The sequence below is a fragment of the Pygocentrus nattereri genome, chromosome 8, assembly GCF_015220715.1.
Source record: "Pygocentrus nattereri isolate fPygNat1 chromosome 8, fPygNat1.pri, whole genome shotgun sequence".
NCBI classification, from domain to species: domain Eukaryota; kingdom Metazoa; phylum Chordata; class Actinopteri; order Characiformes; family Serrasalmidae; genus Pygocentrus; species Pygocentrus nattereri.
Genome location: NC_051218.1, coordinates 25,419,270 through 25,443,842, shown reverse-complemented (window position 1 = coordinate 25,443,842; position 24,573 = coordinate 25,419,270). Strand labels below are relative to the sequence as shown.

At 41.1% G+C, this 24,573-nt stretch overlaps 1 protein-coding gene across 3 annotated transcripts in view; it reads right to left on the bottom strand.

Moving 5' to 3' along the window:
- The window catches only part of fbxo38 (F-box protein 38), a 62,783-nt gene that overhangs the window by 12,940 nt on the left and 25,270 nt on the right, over positions 1-24,573 (bottom strand). For all 3 annotated transcript variants that reach the window (XM_017713402.2, XM_017713403.2, XM_017713405.2), the window contains 12 exons: positions 23,895-23,988; positions 23,682-23,812; positions 17,733-17,903; positions 12,660-12,802; positions 12,245-12,419; positions 12,030-12,161; positions 11,780-11,950; positions 11,128-11,700; positions 10,724-10,824; positions 10,545-10,647; positions 922-1,088; positions 553-698 (listed from right to left, as the gene is read on the bottom strand). In XM_017713402.2, the coding sequence (XP_017568891.1) occupies positions 553-698; positions 922-1,088; positions 10,545-10,647; positions 10,724-10,824; positions 11,128-11,700; positions 11,780-11,950; positions 12,030-12,161; positions 12,245-12,419; positions 12,660-12,802; positions 17,733-17,903; positions 23,682-23,812; positions 23,895-23,988 (2,107 nt within the window). The remainder of the gene's footprint in view (positions 1-552; positions 699-921; positions 1,089-10,544; positions 10,648-10,723; positions 10,825-11,127; positions 11,701-11,779; positions 11,951-12,029; positions 12,162-12,244; positions 12,420-12,659; positions 12,803-17,732; positions 17,904-23,681; positions 23,813-23,894; positions 23,989-24,573) is intronic.

The window sequence follows — 24,573 nt, the reverse complement described above, 5'->3', positions numbered from 1 at the left end:
TAAATGAAGGCTTACATAAATAATGCACATTGCTGTTGTCGGAACAAAACTTTGTACATTTTTCAGTTTCTGTTTTCATCTGAAAAAGCCTATTTTACATTGTGTGTAAATTTCATGATGAATGGATGAATGGAACAGAAATGACCCAAAATTACTTGGAAAAAAGTCTGGTTCCATTGACTTACATTGAAAATAAAGAAGGTTTTTTCCTTCTCCTGTAAAAATACCATTTTTCTATTTGTTCCGACAACAGCAACATGCTACTCAAGCCAGCAGTGGTATAAATAGTAATGTTAATTAGCAATGAGTTATCTGTGGTGAAGCAGGTCATTACCTTCCCTACTCAATTATGAAAAACAGCAGTTTAGATTTAAGATTTGAAAATATGCCACCACAATAACCCTATACATACAATGGATAAACTTGTTTTTGTTTTGCACTTTTTTTTTTCAGACTGAATCATCAAGCAGGATTAAATGCATGCTAGGCCAAACACAGCAGTGATTAGTTCAATAAGATTATTCTTTAAAATGTGTGAACAAATATACTTACTGACTGATGTTGGCAACAGTGTCCATCCAGCTCCGCACACGAACCTTGTTCCGGACGTTGGGGGGGTTGCTGAACTCATGAATAAATGCAATGTGGTATGGGTAAGGACCACTGAACAGCTTTCTCTCCAGAGCCAGTGAGTCAATCTAGAGAACACAAGCCATAATTACATAAGTTTAGACGACAGCAACAATTTAAGTTCTCAAGGAAAAAATACTGTTAAATAATTGTAAAATATAACTGTTAAACCACTGTATGAGAAACATAATTCTTACATGGCTCTCCATAACAGAACTAGAGAAAGACCAAATACAACTTTTAATGAGAACAAACTGCATGTTTTTCTTTGGAAAATCAGCGGATCCTGACCTGTTGCATAGGGCGCATGTAGACAATGCGATTTCTCTCAGGAGGTATGCGCAAAACCTGGTCTAGAACTTGTTCCATGTCCAACTTCTTGCACTGGGCATAATCAAAGCGATTCACTATGGGAGCACTTTCCACCTTTAGGTACTTCAGTACCCTGCAGCGAGTGGCTGGATACATGGCAGAAACAATACTGCATCAAAAGTTGGTTCAGCCAAAATTCAGATTTACCCCAAACAAGCAGTACAAGGCTCATATGATGGAAGACAAGTAACAGAAGCTAATAGCCATCAGTTTAGCATTGTACAAGCTGGTTTTACAAGCTGAAGCTGATGAAGTTAGCATCCAGAGAAATGGTATTAATCTGCTAAGGTACCTACTTCTGCACAGTACTGTATATACAGAGCTGGAGGAATTTAGGAGGTTTTCTACTCCAAATAATATAGTTATAGCACTCAAGTCCAGGCTCAAGACCTTTCGTCATTTTGGACACTGTAGTATTTGCACTCAGACTTGTCACAGTCTCAGGGTCTGTCTGCATCCGGCACGATGCTGCAATGTATTGAGATAAGGGGTTTTTGTTGAGATAACTATTACCCCATTTACACCTGGTCATTTCATGTGACTAGTATCTGGATTGCATCTTGACAAAATTTCAGCCACAGACATTTACACTTTGCAGTCAAATGCATCTCCCATTACTCGGACTGAAGTCCTAGTTCTGTGTGGGACAAAGTATGCAAATCCGCTTATTTTATGGCAACCAATTACCAATTGTTTATTAAGTTGTCTGCAGTTTATTTTGCATATTGTCTTTAAGCATTTCATCTGGTCCCAAACTATGCGTGTTCTCCATATTCATCTTCCTAACAGACATGGACCATGTGCCCAGTGATGTGCTGCATGGGGAGCAGTTTCAGTTGTCCTAAGAGGGGTTTTGGTTGTCAAGTGTGTCTTGAAGAGATGGATGCATTTACAATGCTATAACATGTAGTCTCAGACTTCCTCCTGAGGCCATTTGAGAGATCAGATTTGTAATACTTAAATGTGTCTTGGGTACCTTTATACTTAAATTTTATGTGGCTTGGCCTTCTCCGGATATAATCCTGATACTAAAGACGCATCAAGTGACCAAGTGTAAATGGGGTCTATATGTTTAATAATAACTATTTACTAAGCAATTCCATAACTCAGTTTAACGATTTATTACCAAAGCAGAGTGATTCATATTGTGTATAAACTCATAATAAATTTTTGGTCGAAAGTAAGAGGAGAGGAGAACCTTTGCTATAATTTTTCTAGTAAGTTGTATTAGAAGAAGATGAAGACTAATTAAGACTTGAACCTCGACTTCCGGTTCTGACGCCACATGGAACGGACGTGAGTTAGAGTTCCCTCTGGGGCGAATTCATCTTTTTTATTACTTAAAGGGACATTTACCATCATTTTTTGCCGGATATTCATTGTTGGTGGTTGGTCTCTGTTTTTGGACTTGTTTTAGCAAAACACCGGGGCCCTCGCAGAGCCTTCTCAGGCCTGTAATCCAGTCTGCGTCCACGCCGCCCCATGAGGCAGCAGCCTCACCTGAAACTAGTGCTGCTCTGCTAGTTCAGGGTATTGCGATGCTGAAATCTGAACTGATTCTGGCGGTGAAGGAGGAATTGCGGGCGGTACTGGAGGAGTTCAGATCCAGCGTAATGTTGGAGTTTCAGGCATTGAAAGCTGAATTGTCTCGTGATAATGCAGCACTGAGATCTGAGTTTTCTGACCTAAAGAAGAATTTTTCTGAAGCGGAGCAGTCTCTCATGTTCGGACGACGTTGTGGGCTTACAAGCCAAGGTGAACTGCCTGACGGCGGAGGTTGCCAGATTTGACGCGAAATGTCCGCAGGCAAAACATCCGGATAATCGGTGTTCCTGAGTCTTTTTCTGCAACCAGTTCATCTGTCTCTCAACTGCTCAAAGACGCGTTTGAACTTGAACAACTTCCCTTGATAGACAGAGCCCACCGTTCACTGGCTTCGTCTCCCAAGAGTAATGGCCCTCCGCGCGCTATTATAGCGAAAATGCACTACTTCAAAGATTGTGCCCACATTCTGCAGAGAGCCAGAGAACTGCACCAAATCACCGCATCCAACATGAAGTTCTCTGTGTATCCAGATTATACTTAGAAAATCGCCAGGGCTCGGGCAGCATTTGGAGATGTACGGAGGCAGCTGCGTGATCTGGGTGATGTAAAATACACCCTTCTCTATCCGGCACGCCTTCGGGAATCCTATGGGGACAAGCATCGGATCTTCACTTCTGTTGACGAGGCGAAGAGGTTTGTTGTCTCTATTTCTAAGTAATTCGATTACTGAATTCCCATGGGAGTTTAGTTATTTTTATGTTACTGACCTTGAGGCAGTACTAGTGGCTTTACGTTTGATCTGAGGTGTGTCATTTCCATTTTTTCTTTTTGAATATTGGACTAACAGAGACTTGTGGCTACCATCATGGTCTATTTGTTATTACGTCATTAGACTATCAGAGATGTCATGTTCTTTGGGGTGTTATTTGCATCTTTGTAATTCTAAGATATGTGTGCCTTTCGATTCGTGTCCGTGTGTATTCATGGATACTTGAGATGGTTGAGGATCCCTATATTTCAGCATAGACCTTGACCTTTGAGTTAAATCTGGGATAGGGGAGATGAGAAAAAAAAAACAAAAAAAAAAAACAAAAAAAAAAAAGAAGAAAAAAGAAGAAAAAAGAAAGAAAGAATAGATTGTTAATGCGATCTCACACGCACTTGTTCTCATTTGTATATATGTGTTCGCTCCTGGGGTGCTCCTCGGTTGACCATGTGGTGCTTCTGGGAGCGCTTTCTGTGTATTTGGCCTGTTGTAAGTTCTTGGGTGGGTATTCTCTGTGAGAGAGTGGGTGGGTGTGTCTCAGTATATCTGTGTGCTTGTGTTGAGAGTCGTGAGCGTTTGTGTGTGTGTTCGTGTTGTTTTTTTTTTTTTTACCTTTTTCTCTTCCTCTTTTTTTTAGTGTTGCTGGCATCATCCTTATTTCTCTATCTTTCGTGCTGCTCTATTAATTTAAATGGTTGACTGTACTAGTCATAATTTAAAATATGGAGCTAAGTTGAAATTGGGGAGTTGGAATGTTAATGGTTTGAACAATTTGGTTAAGCGTCTGAAGGTGAATGCCCATTTCAGGCATTTAAACTTACACATAGCTTTTCTACAAGAAACCCATTTTAGTAGGGAGGACCACTCCAAGCTGAAATTCCCCTGGGTTGAAAGCATCTTCCGCTCAGCATTTCCTTCCAAATCTAGAGGAGTTGCAATTTTAATTAAAAGAGGAATTCAGTTTATCCCCGACTTCATTTCTTATGATCCAGGAGGCAGATATTTGATTGTGTGTGGATCTTTGTTCAACACGAAAGTATTGCTGGTAAACATCTATGCCCCTAATTGGCCCCAACCCCAAATTTATGCAGAATCTTTTTTGTTCAATTCCCTCCTTAAGCACTCATCTTTTGATTATGGGTGGAGATATTAATTGTACTATAGACCCAGCTTTGGATCACTCAAGTCCACGTACTCTTACTCCATCATTAATGTCTAAGGTGATTTCTGAATTTATAACTGAAAATTCAATAGTTGATTCTTGGAGATTTTACAATCCACTAGCTAAGGTATTTTCCTTCTACTCTCACCCACATATCTTTTCTCGTTTAGATTATTTTTTCGTGGACAATTCTCTTATTCCCAAAGTTACTTCATCTGACTATCATTCAATAGTCATTTCTGATCATGCACCTCATACTATAAATATACAATTTTCTAACTGGCATTCTTCCCCCCTTATTTGGCGATTCAATTCACTATTACTGTCGAACAATGAAATCAATACATTAATTTCTGCTTCAATAGATGATTTTATTGCCAATAATAAAAGAGACTCTGTCTCTCCTTCTATTGTATGTGAATCTCTTAAGGCTTATCTGTGCGGTCAGATTATTTCCTACACTTCATGTTTAAATAAGTTACAGAAGGCCCGTGCACAGGAGCTATTGAGTAATATTGCTGAGCTTGATAGGCTTATTGTAATTAAATCAACACCAGTTTTACTTTGACCTTTTCACAACATCCAAAGTAGAAAAACAACTGTTACAGGCGCGTAGCACATACTATAAATATGGCGACAAGCCCTCGAGGCTTCTAGCTCATCAGTTGAAGAGACAGGCAGCATCCCGGTTAATACCACAAATATTGGATTCAAGGGGAGAAAAAAAGTTCGGACTCTTCGGTCATTAATGCTACTTTTAAATCTTTTTACTATAACCTTTACACATCCAATTTCCCATCTGATGATGCTGAAATGTACTCATTTTTTGAGGGTCTTTTGTTTCCCACTGTGGATCCAAGTGTTGCAGAAGTTCTGGATTTGCCTTTAACTTTCGAGGAGATTATTTACTCAGAGTTATATAATCAGAGTTATGTTAACCAATAAAGCTCCTGGTCCTGATGGATTTTCGATTGGATTCTATAAAAAATTTCAGGACAAGCTTGCCCCACTTCTCCTAGAAGTATATGAAGAATCTCTCATTTTGAATTCTTTACCTCTCTCTATGACTCAAGCACATATCTCTCTGCTGTTAAAAAAGGACAAAGATCCTAATCTCTGTGCTTCATACAGGCCTCTTTCTTTGTTAAATGTAGATGTAAAAATTTTGTCCAAAGCTTTGGCTTTGCACTTGGAGAATGTTCTTCCCGAAATCATTTCCCACGATCAGAATGGTTTCATCAAAAGACGACAGCTTTTTTTAACAATATTCGTACACTTTTGAATACCATCTACACTGGACATTCAACCTCTGCTCCTGAGGTTATTTCTTTAGATGCCGAAAAGGCCTTTGACCGAGTTGAGTGGCATTATCTTTTTTTTGTTTTACAAAAATTTGGATTTGGATACAACTTTATATGCTGGATAAGACTTTTATACTCCTCTCCCCAGGCCAGTGTCCACACCAATAATATGTACTCTGATTATTTTTCTTTATCACACGGGACGAGACAAGGCTGTAGTTTATCTCCGTTATTGTTTGCCCTTTCCATTGAGCCTTTGTCCATTGCAATTAAATCCCTTAAAACTTTTCAGGGTATGTTCCGTTCTGGTATCGAATTGAAGTTGTCATTATATGCAGATGATTTGCTGTTATATGTAACCGATCCTATTTGTAGTCTTCCTTTTTGTCACTTTGGCTCAACTTTCAGAAAAGTGAATGCTATCCAGTGAATTCATTGGCACTGTCACTAAATCAATCAGCATTGCCCTTTAAATTCGTTTCATCTGGCTTCAGATATCTGGGGATTTTAATAACTCGTACATTGCCTTCTCTTTTCCACTCTAACTTCTCTCCTTTGCTTAACAAACTTAAATCAGATTTGGAGAGATGGAGGTCTCTTCCCCTTTCACTTGTTGGTAGGATAAATGTAATAAAGATTAAATGTTTTGCCTAGATTTCTTTTTTTGTTTCAAACGATTCCCTTGTATTTACCCAAAAAGTTTTTTAAATCGCTTGACCAACTCATTTCCACATTTATATGGGATGGGAAAGTACCCCCTCTCCATGGATCACCACTTTATCGTGGTGGAGGGGTTTATGTGCTTGAATGATCCTAGGAGCTATGTTGTCTGGAGCAAAAGCTCCTGGTAGGGTCTCCCATGGCAAACTGGTCCTAGGTGACAGGCCAGACAACGTGTGATCCATAATCACCCCTATGAAAACAAGAAAGCAGAACTTGTGTACCCTGCCCGGATCATCTGCGGCTTCAGTCGTTGCCAAGGCAAAAACCCGGGTGTTGGAGGAGTTCGGTGAGGCCTTGGAAAGTGATTTTAAGTCGGCTCCGAAAAGATTCTGGCAAACCGTCAGGCGACTCAGAAGGGGAATGGAGGGTGGATGAGATCCGTCCCGAGTTCCTCAAGGCTCTGGATGTTGTGGGGCTGTCTTGGCTGACACGCCTTTTCAACATTGCGTGGACATCGGGGGCAGTGCCACTGGATTGGCAGACTGGGGTGGTGGTGCCTCTTTTTAAAAAGGGGGACTGGAGGGTGTGTTCCAACTACAGGGGAATCACACTCCTCAGCCTCCCTGGTAAGGTCTATGCAGGGGTACTGGAGAAGAGAGTCCGGCTTATAGTTGAACCTCGGATTCAGGAGTAGCAGTGCGGGTTCTGCCCTGGTCGTGGAACACTGGACCAACTCTTCAACCTCTCCATGGTTCATGGGAGTTTGCCCAACCAGTCCACATGTGCTTTGTGGATTTGGAGAAGGCATTCGGCTGTGTTCCCCGGGGTATTCTGTGGGAGGTGCTTCGGGAGTACAGGGTACATGGCTCTTTGCTACAAGCCATTCAGGCCCTGTACAAACAAAGCAGAAGTTTGGTTCGCATGGCTGGCAGTAAATCAGACTTGTTCCCAGTGAGAGTTGGACTCTGTCAGGGCTGCCCTTTGTCACCGATTCTATTCATAATTTTTATGGATAGTATTTCTAGGCGCAGTCAGGGGATGGAGGGTGTCCGGTTTGGTGACCTCAAGGTCACATCGCTGCTGTTTGCAGATGATGTGGTCCTATTGGGGACATCAGGCCGTGAACTTCAGCTTTTGCTGGATCGGTTTGCAGCCGAGTGTGAAGCGGCTGGGATGAGGATCAGTACCTCCAAATCCAAGGCCATGGTTCTCACGCGGGAAAGGGTTGGGGATGAGCTTTTGCCTCAAGTGGAGCAGTTTAAGTATCTCGGGGTCTTGTTCACGAGTGATAGTACAAGGAAGCGGGAGATTGACAGGCGGATTGGTGCTGGGTCAGCAGTGATGTGGGCTCTTTTACCGGTCTGTTGTGGTAAAGAAAGAGCTGAGCCGTAAGGCAAGGCTCTCGATTTACTGGTCGATCTACGTTCCCACCCTCACCTATGGTCATGAGCTTTGGGTAATGACCGAAAGAACGAGATCGCGAATACAAGCGGCTGAAATGAGTTTCCTCCGCAGGGTGTCTGGACTCTCCCTTAGAGACAGGGTGAGAAGTTCGGTCATCCGGGAGGGACTTGGAGTAGAGCCGCTGCTTCTCCACGTCGAGAAGAGCCAGCTGAGGTGGTTCAGGCATCTTGTTAGGATGCCTCCTGGACGCCTCCCTTGGGAGGTGTCACAGGCAAGTCCACCCGGGAGGAGACCCCGCGGAAGACCCAGGACACGCTGGCGTGACTATATCGTCCAGCTGGCCTGGGAGTGCCTCGGAATCCCCCCAGGGGGCTAGTGGAAGTGGCTGGGGAAAGGGAGGGCCTCATTGCTTAGGATGCTGCCCCCGCGACCCGAACCCCGGAGAAGCGGAAGATGATGGATGGATGGATGGGAAAGCACCCAGAGTGAAGAAGATTCTTTTACAAAGGTTCAGATTTGATGGTGGGCTTGCTCTTCCAAATTTTTTGTACTATTATTGGTCAGCTCATATTCACAAGATGCTTTACTGGCTTCACTCTCCTGAACTGCTGTGGCGTAGAATCTCTCTAGTTCTCCTTCCGCGGGTCTTGCTTTATTAACTGCCCCGATTCCAGTTAAATGTAAAACATTTACAAATAACCCACTAGTTCTTTCTTGTATTCGTATCTGATCTCAGTTTAGGTCCCATTTTAAATTTACATTAGGCTCCACAAAGTTGCCCGTTCTAAATAATCATTTATTTCCTCCCGGTTTAAATGACACAGGTTTTAAATTATGGGATGATAGAGGGATTAAGGCCTTTGTTGATCTTTATAAGGAAGGTACTTTCTGCAGTTTCACCCAATTGTCTGCAACCTTTAATTTACCTTCCTTGCATCTGTTTCATTATTTTCAAATTAGGCAAACATGGGAGGCAGAACTGGGCTTCCATCTATCTGAGCAATCTTGGGAAAAGATTAATAATGTAATAATAATAATAATATTAATAATAATAATGTACGCTTTGTTGCACCTTGTGCCAGACTTCAGCTAATTCAGTTTAAAGTACTGCATAGAATTCATCATTCTAAGTCTCAATTATCTAAATTCTATCCTGGGGCAGTTACTGACAAATGTGAGAGGTGCTCCACTTCTCCATTTGATCTAACCCATTTGTTTTTTTCGTGCCCCAGTATTTCAAAATTTTGGTCAGATTACTCGGAGATAATGTCTTAAGTTATTGGTGTCAGTATCATTGTCTGTCCACTCATAGCAATATTTGGTCTTTCCTCAGGATTGCCTACAATTTCACAGGCTCAGTCAGATGTTATAGGTTTTTCATCATTAATAGCGAGACGCTGTATTCTTTTGCTATGGAAGTCCTCTAAACCTCCCTCGATTTCAATGTGGCTCCGTGACATGACTCATCTCTTAAATTGGAGAAAGTTAGATTTACTTTGAGGGGACAAATTTAAAAATTTTACGATAAGTGGAATCCCTTCTTGTCATATTTTGATTCACTGAAATCTTTGCCATCAGAATAATTTTCCCTCCATGACACCCCCCCCCCTTTTTATTATTATTATTATTTATTATTATTGTTATTTATTTATTTTTATTTTTCCCCTTTTCTTTCCTCCCTCTTCTATGTTTTTGTCCTGCTGTGTGGGTATGTGTGTGTGTGTTTGTGCGTGTTTGTGTGAGTAAGTGAATTGGGGTTATGTTTAAAACAAAAAGAAAAACTAAGGTTGTTCAGTGACATTTGAATTGTGTCTTATGACATAATGCTGGTATGTAATTTTTTATGTGAAACTGCTCAAAAAAAAAAAAAAAATATTATATATATATATATATATATATATATATATATATATATATATATATATATATATATATATATATATATATATATATATAAAGACTTAATCCACAAGGGGACTCATTTGTTTGGATTTTAGTCTTAAACTAGTTTAGTTTTTTTTTTTGGAGTCTGAGTCAATGCTGTCTCCTTCTCAATTGCATTACAGTGTATCCAGAAAGTATTCACAGTGTTTCACTTTTTCTACGTTGTTATATTACAGCCTTATTCCAAAATGGATTAAATTCATTTTTACCCTCAAAATTCTACACACAATACCCCATAATGACAAAGTGAAAAAAAGTTTGCTTGAATGTTTTGCAAATTTACGTATATGCACTGTATGTCTTGACTTTAACTTGGCCCCCTTTATATTTCTTCTTGACTCTGTCTCAACTAGCCATGGTCTCGGACTTGTCTTGGACTCAAAGGTGGTCTTGACTACAGCCCTATTGCATAACATCATAATATCAAAAAAAATAAAAACGCAACATGCATCTAAAAATTTTAAAATTGGTCACCTTAAAACCTAAATTTATCTGCGTATTCGTGATAAATAACAGTATGCCACACAATGTAAAAAGCCAAAAAAGGATGTCCCCTAGAGATTACTTAATGACTTGACAGAATTTGAGGCAAGTGTATGATGATTTAGTTTGCAAAAATAATGGCTATAACTTCCTTGTTCACTAAATTACCCTTGTAGATCCAGCACACAACTAAAAAAATTGACACCTCACACAACTACAGAGAGGTAATGAGAAAATATCATTTTTGGCCATGTGGCTTTGAATCACTGCTTACCATGAACAAACATCATTTTAGGGCAGTCCTTCAGTACCAGGTCTGTGATGCCACAGTTTGTGAGTGTAATTCCCACTAGGTTTTTGGACTTTAGGGCAAGCACCTAGAAACAAAAGTTAATTAAGCTTTTCAGTAAATTAAATGCTATAGTTTCTGTAGCATTTGTGCAGCGAGCCCACCTGTACATGGTCATCCTCGGTCACTGGGTCACTTGTGCTAGTGGACTTATCTGCTGTACGTTTCCGTTTCACTGCAACCCGTGGCTTACTTTTGGAAAGCTCTGCATGGAAATGTGGTGAATACACTAGTCATACTTTATAATGCACTACAACCATTAAAGTTAAAGTAGTAGAAATACTTTATAGTAAGTGGAGCTAATAAAATGGACAAAAACAGTGGATACAAAGTAGGTGGTTGGTTGGCGCAAATAAATGTTTTTTGTATTAAAATGCTTATACTAAATTTGATGACTGCAACATGTTCTAAAAACGTTGGGACACTGCACCACCTTTCCTTTTAAAAGCATTCAGTGTTAAAAGTGATAGCTTTCTGCTGTTTGATGTTTTGATTCTCCAGTCCTTACCTGACTCTGACACAAGGGGAACAGAGCACTGCCTGCTGCAAGCACGGGTGACTGGCCGTCTGGAAAACATGTCCCTTGATGTTCTTTGTGGAGGCCTCACTTCACCTTGAAGGCCTACAGAGTTGTCTCTACACCCCTCAGTGGAGCTCAGACTGCTACTGGGAGCAGTGTTGTGCCTGATCTCCGACTGTTCTGTCTGGGCTCTCTGCTCAGGGTAATGGTAAGTTGATCTGCTGCTTTCTCCATCAGATGAATGGCTGAGGGTGGTGCGACTGCTTCTCTGAGAGCCTGAGTGAGACCTGCTGCATGTGCAACATGTTCTCATTGTGCCTTCCTGCCGACCTCCTGAGCCTCCTCGTCTCTCTGGGTTTACTGACTCCTCTCTCCAGCGGATGGAGCACACACAACCACCTGTGGTGTGGCCAGCAGCCCCACTATTTCTGTCTCTACTACTATCTGCTGTTTCACTGGCTGCTTTCATGTCTGCTTTGATCTGCTCACTAGTTACCTGGCAGCCTTTCTCACAGCTGGGACACTGAGCCCCCCGTCGACGAAGTGGGGTTTTCCCTTTGCCTGTTAAAATAGAAAATCATTTGGAACAGTGACAGTCTAACATTTGTACTGTTTTTAACTGGATCACTGATACAATTACCTGTTGTAACTGATTCTTCTTCAGTACCACTTTTTTTCTGCCCGTCTCTCTCAGGATACTGCTGGGAATGAAATGCTCCCTGGATCCTGACTGGACCCTCCTCATCCTCACTGTCAGAATCAGACACAACAACAGGAATTTTCTTCATTGTGGGCTGCACACCACTGGGTCCTGGAAGAGAAAATCAAAAGTTAATCAACAAAAGATAATTTTAATCATGAAGCAACAATGGTCATTTTAGGTCCCATACCTGCCTGCTCTTCGTCATCCTCTCCTGGATTTGATGCCTGACAGACCAGAGCCTGCCCCTCTGGACTGGCAGCCATTGCCTGAGGCTCAGCCTCAATATTCTCCACCGCCATGCCATCTACATCAGGGATCTCTACATAAAATCCACACATCAGTTTAAGACTTCCTTCAAAAAAGCACGTTATGACTTTTACAAATATTAAAAGTATAGCATACCCTCAACTCTGTGGGGTGGCATATCAACATTGTCACGATTATGTGGAGGAATATTGGCGTCATTGTTCTGGTGATTGTTATTGTTGTCATTGCCGTTGTTAGGATTCTGGTTGCTAACCAGAGCAGAGGATACACCAATACCAGTGCCTGCACTCAGACCAACACGAGCACAACCCTGAAAAAGATAAACTTTTATTCACAGTGTGCAATTTACAATCGTGACAGCATGTGATAATATACAGCATTTTTTACACTTTTTTTTACATCTTACATTTAGTTATTTTGCACAGGCCTTCCCAGGCTTTAACCGGATAATGTGGTTAACACAAGAGAGAACCGGTCTTAGTATTGGTTTTGGAATTATAAGCAAGTACACTTGGATCTAAATTAAGGTAAGTAAACATGCCAAATTTACCTTGGGGGGCTCACGGAACATCTGGTCTAAGGAGATGAACTCTAGATTGGGCAGCATTTCAATAAATTGGCTGAAGGACTCAAGTTTAACTGCATGACAGCGCACTAGTGTGAGATCCACCAATCTGCTCCAGCGAGAATGATCTAAAAGAATAACAATTTTAGTTAACAAACTTGCAGGCAAATGGGCACTGAAGACAGCATTTTGAAGATCAAATGTAAACATCCATGTGTAAATGGCAACCTTTTACCACTAAAATAAATTATGATACAGTATGAAGAAGCATGAAGGGATTTGTCAAGCTATCAGACATGGTCATTATATACATGGTGCAGCCTGTAAGAAATTAGAAAGAAAAAAGGTAAAAATCTCTAGGCCACAGGTTCCCAATCCTGATCCTGGAAAACTCCCTGGCCTGCACATTTCTGTGTTTCCCCTGCAGTAATGCATTCACTTCAACCCAGAAAGACCTTATTAATTATGTGATTAGCTGTATCAGGTGTTTTAGAGCCGAGAAAACATTAAACACACCGGGAAGGGGGTACTCTAGGGCCAACATTGGCAGCCTTTACTCTAGGTACACACTGATTTAATTTCGAATAGGATTCCAAGATGCAATATACAGTATAAACAATTTTTTTAAGCATACAGATTTATGATTTTAAAACATGATATTCATAAGCAACAATAGCTTAGTTGAACTGATATGTGCAGGCTACAATGTTAGCACTTCTTGAATTTTATGGCAGCAACACATTTTAAAAAGAAGTTACTGCGTCACTGTGCTACGTCACCTCTTCTTATAAAAACACTCCGTAAGCAGTTGGGGAGGAGACCAACTGCTGTAGTTTTAAAACTGAAATGTTTTCCCATTTTTGATTGATATATGATTTAGCTGCTCAACAGGTCTAGGTCTCCTTTGCCAGATTTTTAGTTTCATAATCCAAACAAATGTTTTCAATGGGGGACAGATCTGGACTGCAGATAAGCCAGTTAAGTATATACACTACTAAGGAAACATACTGCAGTAATATGCACAAAATGTGGTTTGGCAGTGCAAGGCCTTCTCTTAAGAAAATGTATATACTGTTTAGCATTAATGTAGCCTTCACAGATATGCAAGTCACCCATGCCAATTGCACTAATGCACCCATATACAATCATGGATGCTGAACTAAAAACAAGCAGGGTGCAACGATTAAAGAGCAACTACACCCTCAGAATTTTTTTTTATTAACAACTGAAATGCACTGCTCTGTAATAATAATAAAAAAACAACATCAGCTTTTAGCATCAGGCCATGTGTATTGGACACTCGGGTAAAGAGAGGAGCTGAGCTGTCAACTGATCACCACCTGGTGGTGAGTTGGATCAGGTGGATGGCGGAAGATGCCGGTCAGACCAGGCAAACCCAAACGTATAGTGAGGGTTTGCTGGGAACGTCTGGCAGAAGAACCTGTCAGATTGATCTTCAACTCACACCTCCGTCAGAACTTTGACCAGATATCGGGGGAGGTGAGGGACATTGACTCAGAATGGGCCATGTTCCGCTCCTCCATTGTTGAAGCGGCTGACTGTAGCTGTGGTCGCAAGGTAGTTGGTGCCTGCCGGGGCGGTAATCCTCAAACCTGGTGGTGGACACCCCAGGTGAGAGATGCCGTCAAGCTGAAGAGGGAGTCCTACAGGGCATGGTTGGCCTGTAGGACACCAGAGGCAGCTGGCAGGTATCGACAGGCCAAGCGATCTGCGGCTTCCGTCGTTGCCAAGGCAAAAACCCGGGTGTGGGAAGAGTTCGGTGAGGCCTTGGAAAGTGATTTTAAGTCAGCTCCGAAAAGATTCTGGCAAACCGTCAGGCGACTCAGAAGGGGAAAGCAGTGTGCCACTAGCACTGTATATAGTGGAGATGGTGTGCTGCTGACTTCGACTGAAGACGTCGTTGGGCGGTGGAAGGAATACTTTGAGGACCTTCTCAATCCCACCAACACGTTCTCCAGTGAGGAGGCAGAGTCTGGCGACATGGGAATAGGCTTGTCCATTACTGAGGCCGAAGTCGCTAAGGTAGTTAAAAAGCTCCTTGGCGGCAGGGCTCCAGGGGTGGATGAGATCCGTCCCGAGTTCCTCAAGGCACTGGATGTTGTGGGGCTGTCTTGGCTGACACGCCTTTTCAAAATTGCATGGATGTCGGGGGTGGTGCCACTGGATTGGCAGACTGGGGTGGTGGTGCCTCTTTTTAAAGGGTGTGTTCCAACTACAGGGGAATCACACTCCTCAGCCTACCTGGTAAGGTCTATGCAGGGGTACTGGAGAAGAGAGTCCGGCTTATAGTCGAACCTCGGATTCAGGAGGAGCAGTGCGGGTTCTGCCTTGGTCGTGGAACACTGGACCAACTCTTTACCCTCTTCAGGATTCTGGAGGGTTCATGGGAGTTTGCCCAACCAGTCCACATGTGCTTTGTGGATTTGGAGAAGGCATTCGACTGTGTTCCCCGGGGTATTCTGTGGGAGGTGCTTCGGGAGTACGGGGTACATGGCTCTTTGCTACGAGCCATTCAGGCCCTGTACAAACAAAGCAGGAGTTTGGTTCGCATGGCCGGCAGTAAGTCAGACTTGTTCCCAGTGAGAGTTGGACTCTGTCAGGGCTGCCCTTTGTCACAGATTCTATTCATAATTTTTATGGATAGAATTTCTAGGCGCAGTCAGGGGATGGAGGGTGTCCGGTTTGGTGACCTCAGGGTCACATCGCTGCTGTTTGCAGATGATGTGGTCCTATTGGGGACATCAGGCCGTGAACTTCAGCTTTCACTGGATCAGTTTGCAGCCGAGTGTGAAGCGGCCGGGATGAGGATCAGTACCTCCAAATCCGAGGCCATGGTTCTCACGCGGGAAAGGGTGGAGAGCCCTCTCTGGGTCGGCTCTCGATTTACTGGTCGATCTATGTTCCCACCCTCACCTATGGTCATGAGCTTTGGGTAATGACCGAAAGAACGAGATCACGAGTACAAGCGGCCGAAATGAGTTTCCTCCGCAGGGTGGCTGGACTCTCCCTTAGAGATAGGGTGAGAAGTTCGGTCATCCGGGAGGGACTCAAAGTAGAGCCGCTGCTTCTCCACGTCGAGAGGAGCCAGTTGAGGTGGTTCGGGGATCTTGTTAGGATGCCTCCTGGACGCCTCCCATGGGAGATGTCACAGGCAAGTCCACCGGGGATGAGACCCCGGGGAAGACCCAGGACACGCTGGCTGGAACATCAGCGTTGCTTGAAATGTGAACATAGCTTTCCAAACTGTAAAAATAATACTTTTATTGTGGTCAACATCTGGTTCAACTCTGCTATAGACGCGAATGACGTGTCATTGTACCAAAGAATGATGACGCGTCACAGTACGCAAATCAGTCAACCAACTTTACCACCCCCTGGCAACTCCCTACCCATGCCGCACTCAAACATGAAAAAGCATAGGAACGTAGATCGAGGAGATAACTACATTTACCGGCTGAGCTAAATACCCCCAGCACTGCCACACAAGGCTGTGATGCCTGATATGTCTGAACTGGAAATAACCCAATTACGCTGAGTTTAGTTTGTAATAAAGATGTTATGATAGCATATTTATTGGTAATGTTCAACATATGAGTAGGTAACCTGAAGGACCGATTAAGTGAAGATTCTTGCAAATCTCCATAAAACTGCCAGTGTTGCATCCGATTCACATTTCCCTATACAAATCAAACTCTCATGCATGTGCACTGACTGAAAAGACATCAATGGCAAGCAACACTTGAACTACGGAAAGTGAAAAGGTTCAGGAAAGGTTACCGTTAAATGGCCATTGTTACTGACTGTGTTAACATTTCGTTCATACAGCCTGTCTTGAACTTTTTTTTCACAGTGTTGCTTGCCTCTGACTTCTGATTAGTGAGTGTGCGTGGGGGAATGTAAATTTGAGGGGGAAAATGAATCAGATGTCACACCGGTTGCAAAACGTAGGGGTTTAGGACCACTGCAACAAGCCCTGGCTAACAGGTGATATAGTCTGCGACCTTTATGTCAAGCTCAATGAAACTTGGACAATGTTCAAAGAAAACCACTTTATTTATTCGGAATTCAGTGCATCTAAGAAATCAGGTATCAGCTTATATCGAATACAGACTTGTTGCACAGATAATTAGAAGCTATCTGTCATGGTTTTAGGGAACAATCTACTGGTTTGATGCCTTTGCCTGTAGTTAATGTAGCCTATATCGGCTAATTCACCCTTTAACCCTGAAGGTTGGAGCGCACACTGCTGGTCACACAGGAACACAAATAATAGTCTCACCTAGCTTGCAACTAATGAAACAGCAAAGGGAAATATTCAAGAAAAGCATCTATTATTTGGAGAAGGATGTAGTGGTTATATTACACCATTTAAACTGGTGAACGTGAAGCTGACTTCAACTTCGTAAAAAGTCAAACATTTAGTTATAGAAGTTATTCCGCTTTGTGGAAAAGTTTCTTGGTGGATATGTGAGAAAGGACGCTACGACTGAGCTAAAGTTTAAAGCAGAGCCAAGTACGTCTGCATTTTTGTTGATATATTTTTTAGTCTATACTTGTACATTAGCACATACTAAGACATATCTACAACCAAGAGGGTAAAATGGACATAAAACATATTTTTGGCTTCCAAGGTGGTCTGATTTTTGTTGAAAAGGCTCTACTTAACATTTGGGCTGCAAACCTCTGGTGTAGAATGCACAAAGCACAGACTGCAATTAAAAAAAAAAAAACTAATAAAATGTAAATAAATTATTACTTAATTTATTTAGATTGATTTTTTAATTTACTTGATTAAAGGAAAATAGATTTAGTTTTGTTATATTGTATTGCTGCTACTTTGCACATCCTTGTTTTCAATTTTGACAGGAAAAAGATATTGGAGAATTTATATTTTGTATTAGTAGGAAAGTTAAATGTTTCAAATCAATCTACAAGACAAAATAAAGATAGGCTATAAAGCCTTTCTCTGGCAAGGTGGCACAAAACTAAATTTTAACTATTAAATCACTGTTATAAAATAGAAAAATAAATTAATACCTGTGATCCAGTTGTTTGGGTTGTGAAGATGCGGGCAGTTGTAGATAACTAGATATTTGATGGAGGTAAACACTTCATTAACAGTCTTCATTCCAATGTCAGTGATGATTCCTGGATTCTCTATTACGTCAGCAAGACCATATTTCACTAACTCTGTATGACTCAACTTACCTATGAAACAAAAAACAAAACAAATAAGAGGCTGACTTGAGCTGTCTGCAATAACATTCTGTTCTGTCTATATAAGCATTCTTTTATACAAGCAGTGATTTTACCTATCCAAGAATCACACACTATACATTAATTTAAAACAAGTTTGTGAAACAACCGGATTAACAATTCAAAGTACAGTTACTGAGATCATTATCTCTATTTTGCAAAGGAGAAAAATGTATGCTGCTTTCCCAGGTCTGGGCACAGTCCTTTCATGAGACAAACTTCTGAAGCCCAGGGACTATGATCTTTATTGCATTAATAGCAGTTACTGTAAAAGGAGGAACAGACGCCATGCCCTCCCCTTTTTACACATGAAAGGACAATTACACAAGGAAAATTAGCTACTGTAATTACAATTGTTTTTAGCACAAGCTTTTAAAAAAGTACTCACCAGAAGAAGACAGATGGCAAAGTGAATGTGACGTTTCAAAATCACATTGTTTTCAAAGCATTATAAAAGATAAAAATGTCAGGGCTTGCAGTTGTTATTCATTTTTAATGGAGCAGAAAATGTAAAGGCATAGATACAGTTATATGCAAATGTTTGGACACCCCTGGTCAAATTAAATTGTGCAGCATTTGTAAAGTAAAAAGACGTGAAGACTATTTTACAATGTACCACTTTTGGCAAATTTGATTAAGTTAAACAGAAAGAAAGATATTGTGGCATGTGCAAAAGTTTGGACAACCTACTAAGTTAGTACTTAATAAGATGTCAGATGACGGACATACTGTAGATATTACAACTTGGGGGAAAAAAATGTAGCCAGTCTGGAGTTTGTTTTCAAAATTTTAACCCATTCTGCCTTGCTGAATGCTTCTAGTTCTGTGATATTCTTGAGCTGTCTTGCATACATAGCATGCATAGATCTACTTCTATCCACAGATATCCAATGATGTTCCTCACAGTCACAGGACTGCGAGGGCCATTTCACAAATGTCTACCTGTGTTTCTTGTGCCACTGGCTGCCACATAACCCCAGAGAATAATTAAGGGGTTCTCAGCCTTTTCCACCCCAACGCCCAGCTGTTTGTAACTGTGAAGCATAGCAGACCACAAAATAACTACAATCAAATTTTTTTGTGTTTACTTTGCCCTAATTGCTCACACTAAAAACCTTTGAATTAGCACCTGAAAAATCATATTGTTGATTTTACTTCAACTACAGGAACCCAAATTTTGAAGAAAAAAAAAAAAGAAAAAGTGTTATAAAAAAGGAGTAACTTTTGGGTCTCTTTAGTTTTGAGGATTTTAGCGCCTCATCTGAAATAGAAATAAAAATAATAATCCTTACATGACATCTGCATCTTTGTCAGTAGTTTATCGATTTGAGTTTAACTCTGGACACTGACACTTGGCCTGAAATCAAACGCAGATCTTTGCTATTGTTTTAAGATTCGTCTGTTGTTTTTTTAACTTTTTGCAAGCTGTAAAGAGTCTGTAAAGAGTAAGAGGTTAAAACAGGCAGATTATATGCTTACAGTAAACCGCTGACATTCTGCCAGAAGAAGAGGAAAGCTGGCTCTACTGATGAATTCCCTCGTTTGATCATAAAATGCATCCCTCCAGCAGTAAACTGAACAGGGTTCAGTTGGAAGTGGACCAAGACCTGCAGGTTTTGCCGGACTGGTATCTGATACAGAGCAAACTAAAGAAAAAACCTGCGGCTGCGTTGTCTCAACCTGATGACATTTAATTAGCCTGCGAACGTGATGCTTTATTTATACATCTCTACCAGGCCACTATGAACGATGGTCTCCCCAAGTATAGACCCACGGACCGCTAGAAGGCGCTTCATGGCCCACTGGTGATCTGTGGGCCACAGGTTCAGAAACCCTGGAACAATTGATCCACCTCTATGCCAAACCATTGGCAAGGTTTTCGCTAAATGCTGCTCCTTTTCTCTAAAAATAGCCCTTTGGTCACTGGACAAAAAAAGTCCCATTACTTTATGAGTCCAGAGGACAATTTCCAGAATGTCTCTGGCTTACTTAGATATTTTGCATACTTCAGATGTTGTCTCTTGTGTCAGCTAAACCTTTCAGCAGGTCTGTTGCTCACATATGGGGGTTTTGCTTTGCCTTTATGGCAGCGTACAAACAGTTCTAACTGCAAGTTTTCTTGGTCTTTCGAATTTTGCCTTGACCCTAATCAAATAAGGCTCTGAATCAAAATCAACTTGAAGAATGTGTTAAAAATATCAAAAACTGGATGACCAACAATTTCGTTCTTCTTAATCCAAACAAAACTGATGTCCTAATCCTTGGACCCACAGAGAGATCTCAACTCACTGTAAGAAAGAACTACTGTTTAAAAAAAAAAAAAGAAGAAAAAAGTCAAGGAGTCATCTTCGATCTTTTGATCCACACGTTTGCAACATCATTAGAACCGCATTCTTTCATTTGCATAACATCTCTATAATATGTAATATTTTATCACTAAAGGATGTAGAAAAGCTGGTGCATGCCTTTATAACCTCCAGGCTGGACTCCAATACATTACAAAATAAGCTCCAACTGGTCCAGAATGCAGTTGTTAGAGTCCTTACAAGGACCAAAAAGATTGACCATACATCCCCAATCCTGTCATCATTACACTGGCTACCTGTTAAATTTCGTGTAGAGTACAATATACTTCTTATATTGTATAAATCATTAAATGGCCTATCCACATTCTGTCATACACACCACGCGTACACTCTACTCACAAAATAACATGTTTCTGACAGTTCTTAGAATTAGATAAAGCAAAGCAGGTGGTCAAGCATTTTCCTATGTAGCCCTGAAGTTGTGGAATCATCTCCTGACCTTTGTTCAGGACCCACTTTCTCTACATTTAAAACTAGACTCAAAACTGCTCTATTGCACTATTACTCTCTAACATCTCTCCATAAACTGACATAACTTACAATTTGTTCTCTCTCCTTCTCCAAAAGCTGATTACTGTCTTCCCCTACTTCTGATGAATCATTTTGGAACATCAAAGAGATCATAGGATTATTCTCCAGGAGTTATGAGCACTAAATCTTATGACAAGATGCAATATTTACCTATCAGTCCTTCTCTCTCTCTCTCTAATCAATCTCTCTCCCTTTATTTGAGCCCCTAAGGGACGCTCGCCTGAGTCGCCACATGGGAGCCACCAGAGCTGCTAGAGTCAACAGAGCTCCATCTCCTTTGGCTCACCTGGACCGTTTTGACCACCAGGGAGCTTCACTGGCTACATCAGCAAGTGCATTGATGATGTTTCTTTCTCCAAACTCATCACAACACACCCCAACAAGAAGCCATGGATTACTGCAGAAGTGTGCATGCTGCTGAGGATCTGTGATGAAGGCCTTCAAGTCAGGGGATAAGGCAGGCATCAGAAGAGCAAGCCAACCTTTCCCAGGCCATCAGACAGGCAAAGCGTGCCTACACAAAAAAATCCTATGAACATTTTCAAGACAATGCTGACACACAATGCATGTTGCATCACCAACTACAAGAAACCTCCACTACTTGTGACAGTGATGCCTCCCTTCCAGATGCACTTCTATGCTATTCTATACTATTCTATGCTAATTCTATACTATTCCAGAATAACTTCTATGCTGAGTTTGAGCACTGAACCGCATGAGGGCGAGGAAGACCATACCTCCTCCAAACGAACAGATACTGTGTCTGTTCACTGCTGATGTGCAGAGAACTCTACACAGATTCAGCCCATGAAAAGCCCCAAGATCTGACAGCATACCTGGCAGGGTGCTCAGAGAACGCGCTGAACAGCTAGCTGATGTTCTCATGGACATATTCAACATCTCTCTGAGCACTGCAGTCGTTCCAATGGGCTTCAAGTCCACCACCACTGCAATTTGCATATTGCCATAACCGCTCAACAGATGATGCCATCTCCACCACACCTGGCTCTCACCCACCTGGACAATAAAAACACCTACGTCAGACTGCTGTTCACAGACTTCAGTTCAGCCTGCTGGGCCTGAACACTTCTCCCTTGGGTCCTAGCTTTCCCGAACTGCCGTTCACTCTGCTGACTCATGACTGTAAAGCAAAGTACAGCTCAAACCACATCATCAAGTTTGCTGATAACACGACTGTGGTGGGTCTGATCAGCAAGAACGATGAGTTAGCGTACAAAGAGGACTTGATTGTTGACTTCCGAAGAGCGTGAGATGACCACCCCTGACTGAACATCAATGGCCATAAAAAGGTCTCAACAAGCTGCAAACAGTGCCATAATGTAAAGAAATTCGTCGAGAAATAAGATTGGTTACTGAAATACATATGTCTGAAAAGAGTTACAAAGCTATTTCAATGGTTCTGAGAGCCATTTTCCAAACTGGGAAAATTTGGTACAGTTGTGAACCTTATCAGACGAGACCAGCCTACCAAAATTCCACCAAGAGCACAGCAACCAATCATCCATGAAGTCACAAAAGAACCCAGACAAACATCTAAGAAACTGCAGAACTGCAGATAAGGTCAGATTTTTTGATTTCACATTTCTGACATTTCTGACAAAATGACAAACAACAAAGTAAAAGCAAAAGCTCCTGGTTTCACATTAAATAAAAGACATTCAATTACTTCTTTGTTATTTTCCAAGCACTCAGTCCTACTTAAAAAAAGAGCTATGTAAAAATTTACATGAGTGCCAAAATAAGAGTGAAGATGTTAAGGATGCATTAGAAAGTGCTGCAGCACCAGCACAAGAGACCACAACAAAGGTATATATGGGTTATAGCTGCTGCACAAAGCCAAGGGAGCTGCCTCCAAAATCAGAGAAAGACTGTCTGGCTAGTATGTCAACCCAAGCCATCCATCCCTCCAGATGAGTAATACCTCTTCAGGGGACAGTTTAAGCTCAGATTTCGAAAAGACCAGTGTAATGTGGTGTGAACATGCTTGTCCCATGGTGTGGCAGACAGTAAAGCAACTGCAAATATGGCAAGCCAGTGCCTCCTGGTTACACCTGCCATGGAGTTGCGCGGAAATAGGTGAAGGTCAGAATGATGTTTTAGCACAACTGCCCTTATAAGGCAACTAAAAAGTCCGTCCCAAATTCAAATGACACTCGCTTTATCACTTATCGTGGCTTTTTTATACTGCAGCATGCCTAGGCCACAGAATGGACAGATTTCAGTTAATAATTCCAGCAGCTCTTGCAATCCAATGATTGGCCATTTAGGACAAATGACAACTTTCCAGAGGCTGTTGAATATAGAGAACTGGAAATCACAGTGATATCTGATATTATTGTTCACTGTATTCATGACAATCACAATCAAGCAGCACAAGCCAAGAATATCAAAAATATTCGTCAGTCAGACAAGTAATAGAGCAAGTTCATTCGTTGGGGGTGATGGACTTGATGGGGCCTTTTCCCAACAGCAATAGTCACTTTTGATTACCACAGCAAGTAGATAAAACTGTTCCACACATAAACTGCCACCACTGATGTTGACAAGAGGGCTAGGACACACTGATTAAATACTGAAACCTACAGAATCTCATCAAATAACTTTGACAATCATGCTGAGAAAGAAAGAAAGAAATTTTTTTTTAAAAAAATCACACTGCTTGATTAGTCCAACTATGTTAGAACTTAAGTGTATACAGTGCACCCTTCATTATGTTTTTCTTTTAAATTGATTTTAAATGATCCCTGAGTGCACCTGCACAATTTATACAATAGGTATAATACCTTCATACCCTAGGCTATTTTATACTTACACTGCAGTAAGAATTCATCAACATATCCCAAGTGCAAAGTCTCAAACTGAGGAAACTCAAGTTCAGCCATCTTCAGTGCTGAAAACACCCCATCTTTGGTTAATGAAGGCTGGATTCGAACTTCATGCAGCCTGGAGTACAAAGAAATTCAAAGAAAATGCCACTGTGGAATTTGCAAAAAGAAAAATGTATATACTGTAAATAATTTCTTACCTGCGTGCAGCAGTAATGATGAGGTAGCCCAAATCAACTTCAAGTGCATTCTTACAGGCACCAAATACAATAGTGTGCAAATTACGAAATCCCCCTAGGACATAAATTTATTGGTGTCAAAATATCTTCCATGTTATCATGCAAAATATAGAGTACATGTTCAAAAGTCTTGAGTCAATGTTTTCAATGATATATACATGCAATATTATTGCAAATACATGTAAAAATTACTCTATGGTACAAGGTTTCAATAGGTTTACTATAAAATTACTAACCAGAAAACCTCATATCTGAAGTCATAATTTTGTGACAAGGTATTACTCGAAAAATGTTTAATTTTTAGTTTTGTATTTTATTTTTATCCATTTAACCTTGTTGTCTCCAAAATAATTTAAACTGGGCATTAACCATCTGTTTTCATTTTGTTGTCTCATTGTACAATATATGTTTTTATTGCATAACCATTATTAATATGACAAGTGATTTCAAACTTCTAAATGACAGCTTTTCTATGTAAAAAAATATGTATGGCATATAAACAGAACAACTCAACTGAACAATATTTAATACAAAAAGGGCCTGCAAAGGTTTATAGTTTAAAAAACAAATGGTGTTCTATGACCAGGGCCAAAAGTTGTGCATATTTTGATGTTTTATCTGCCTTGTTCCACCTGAGGCA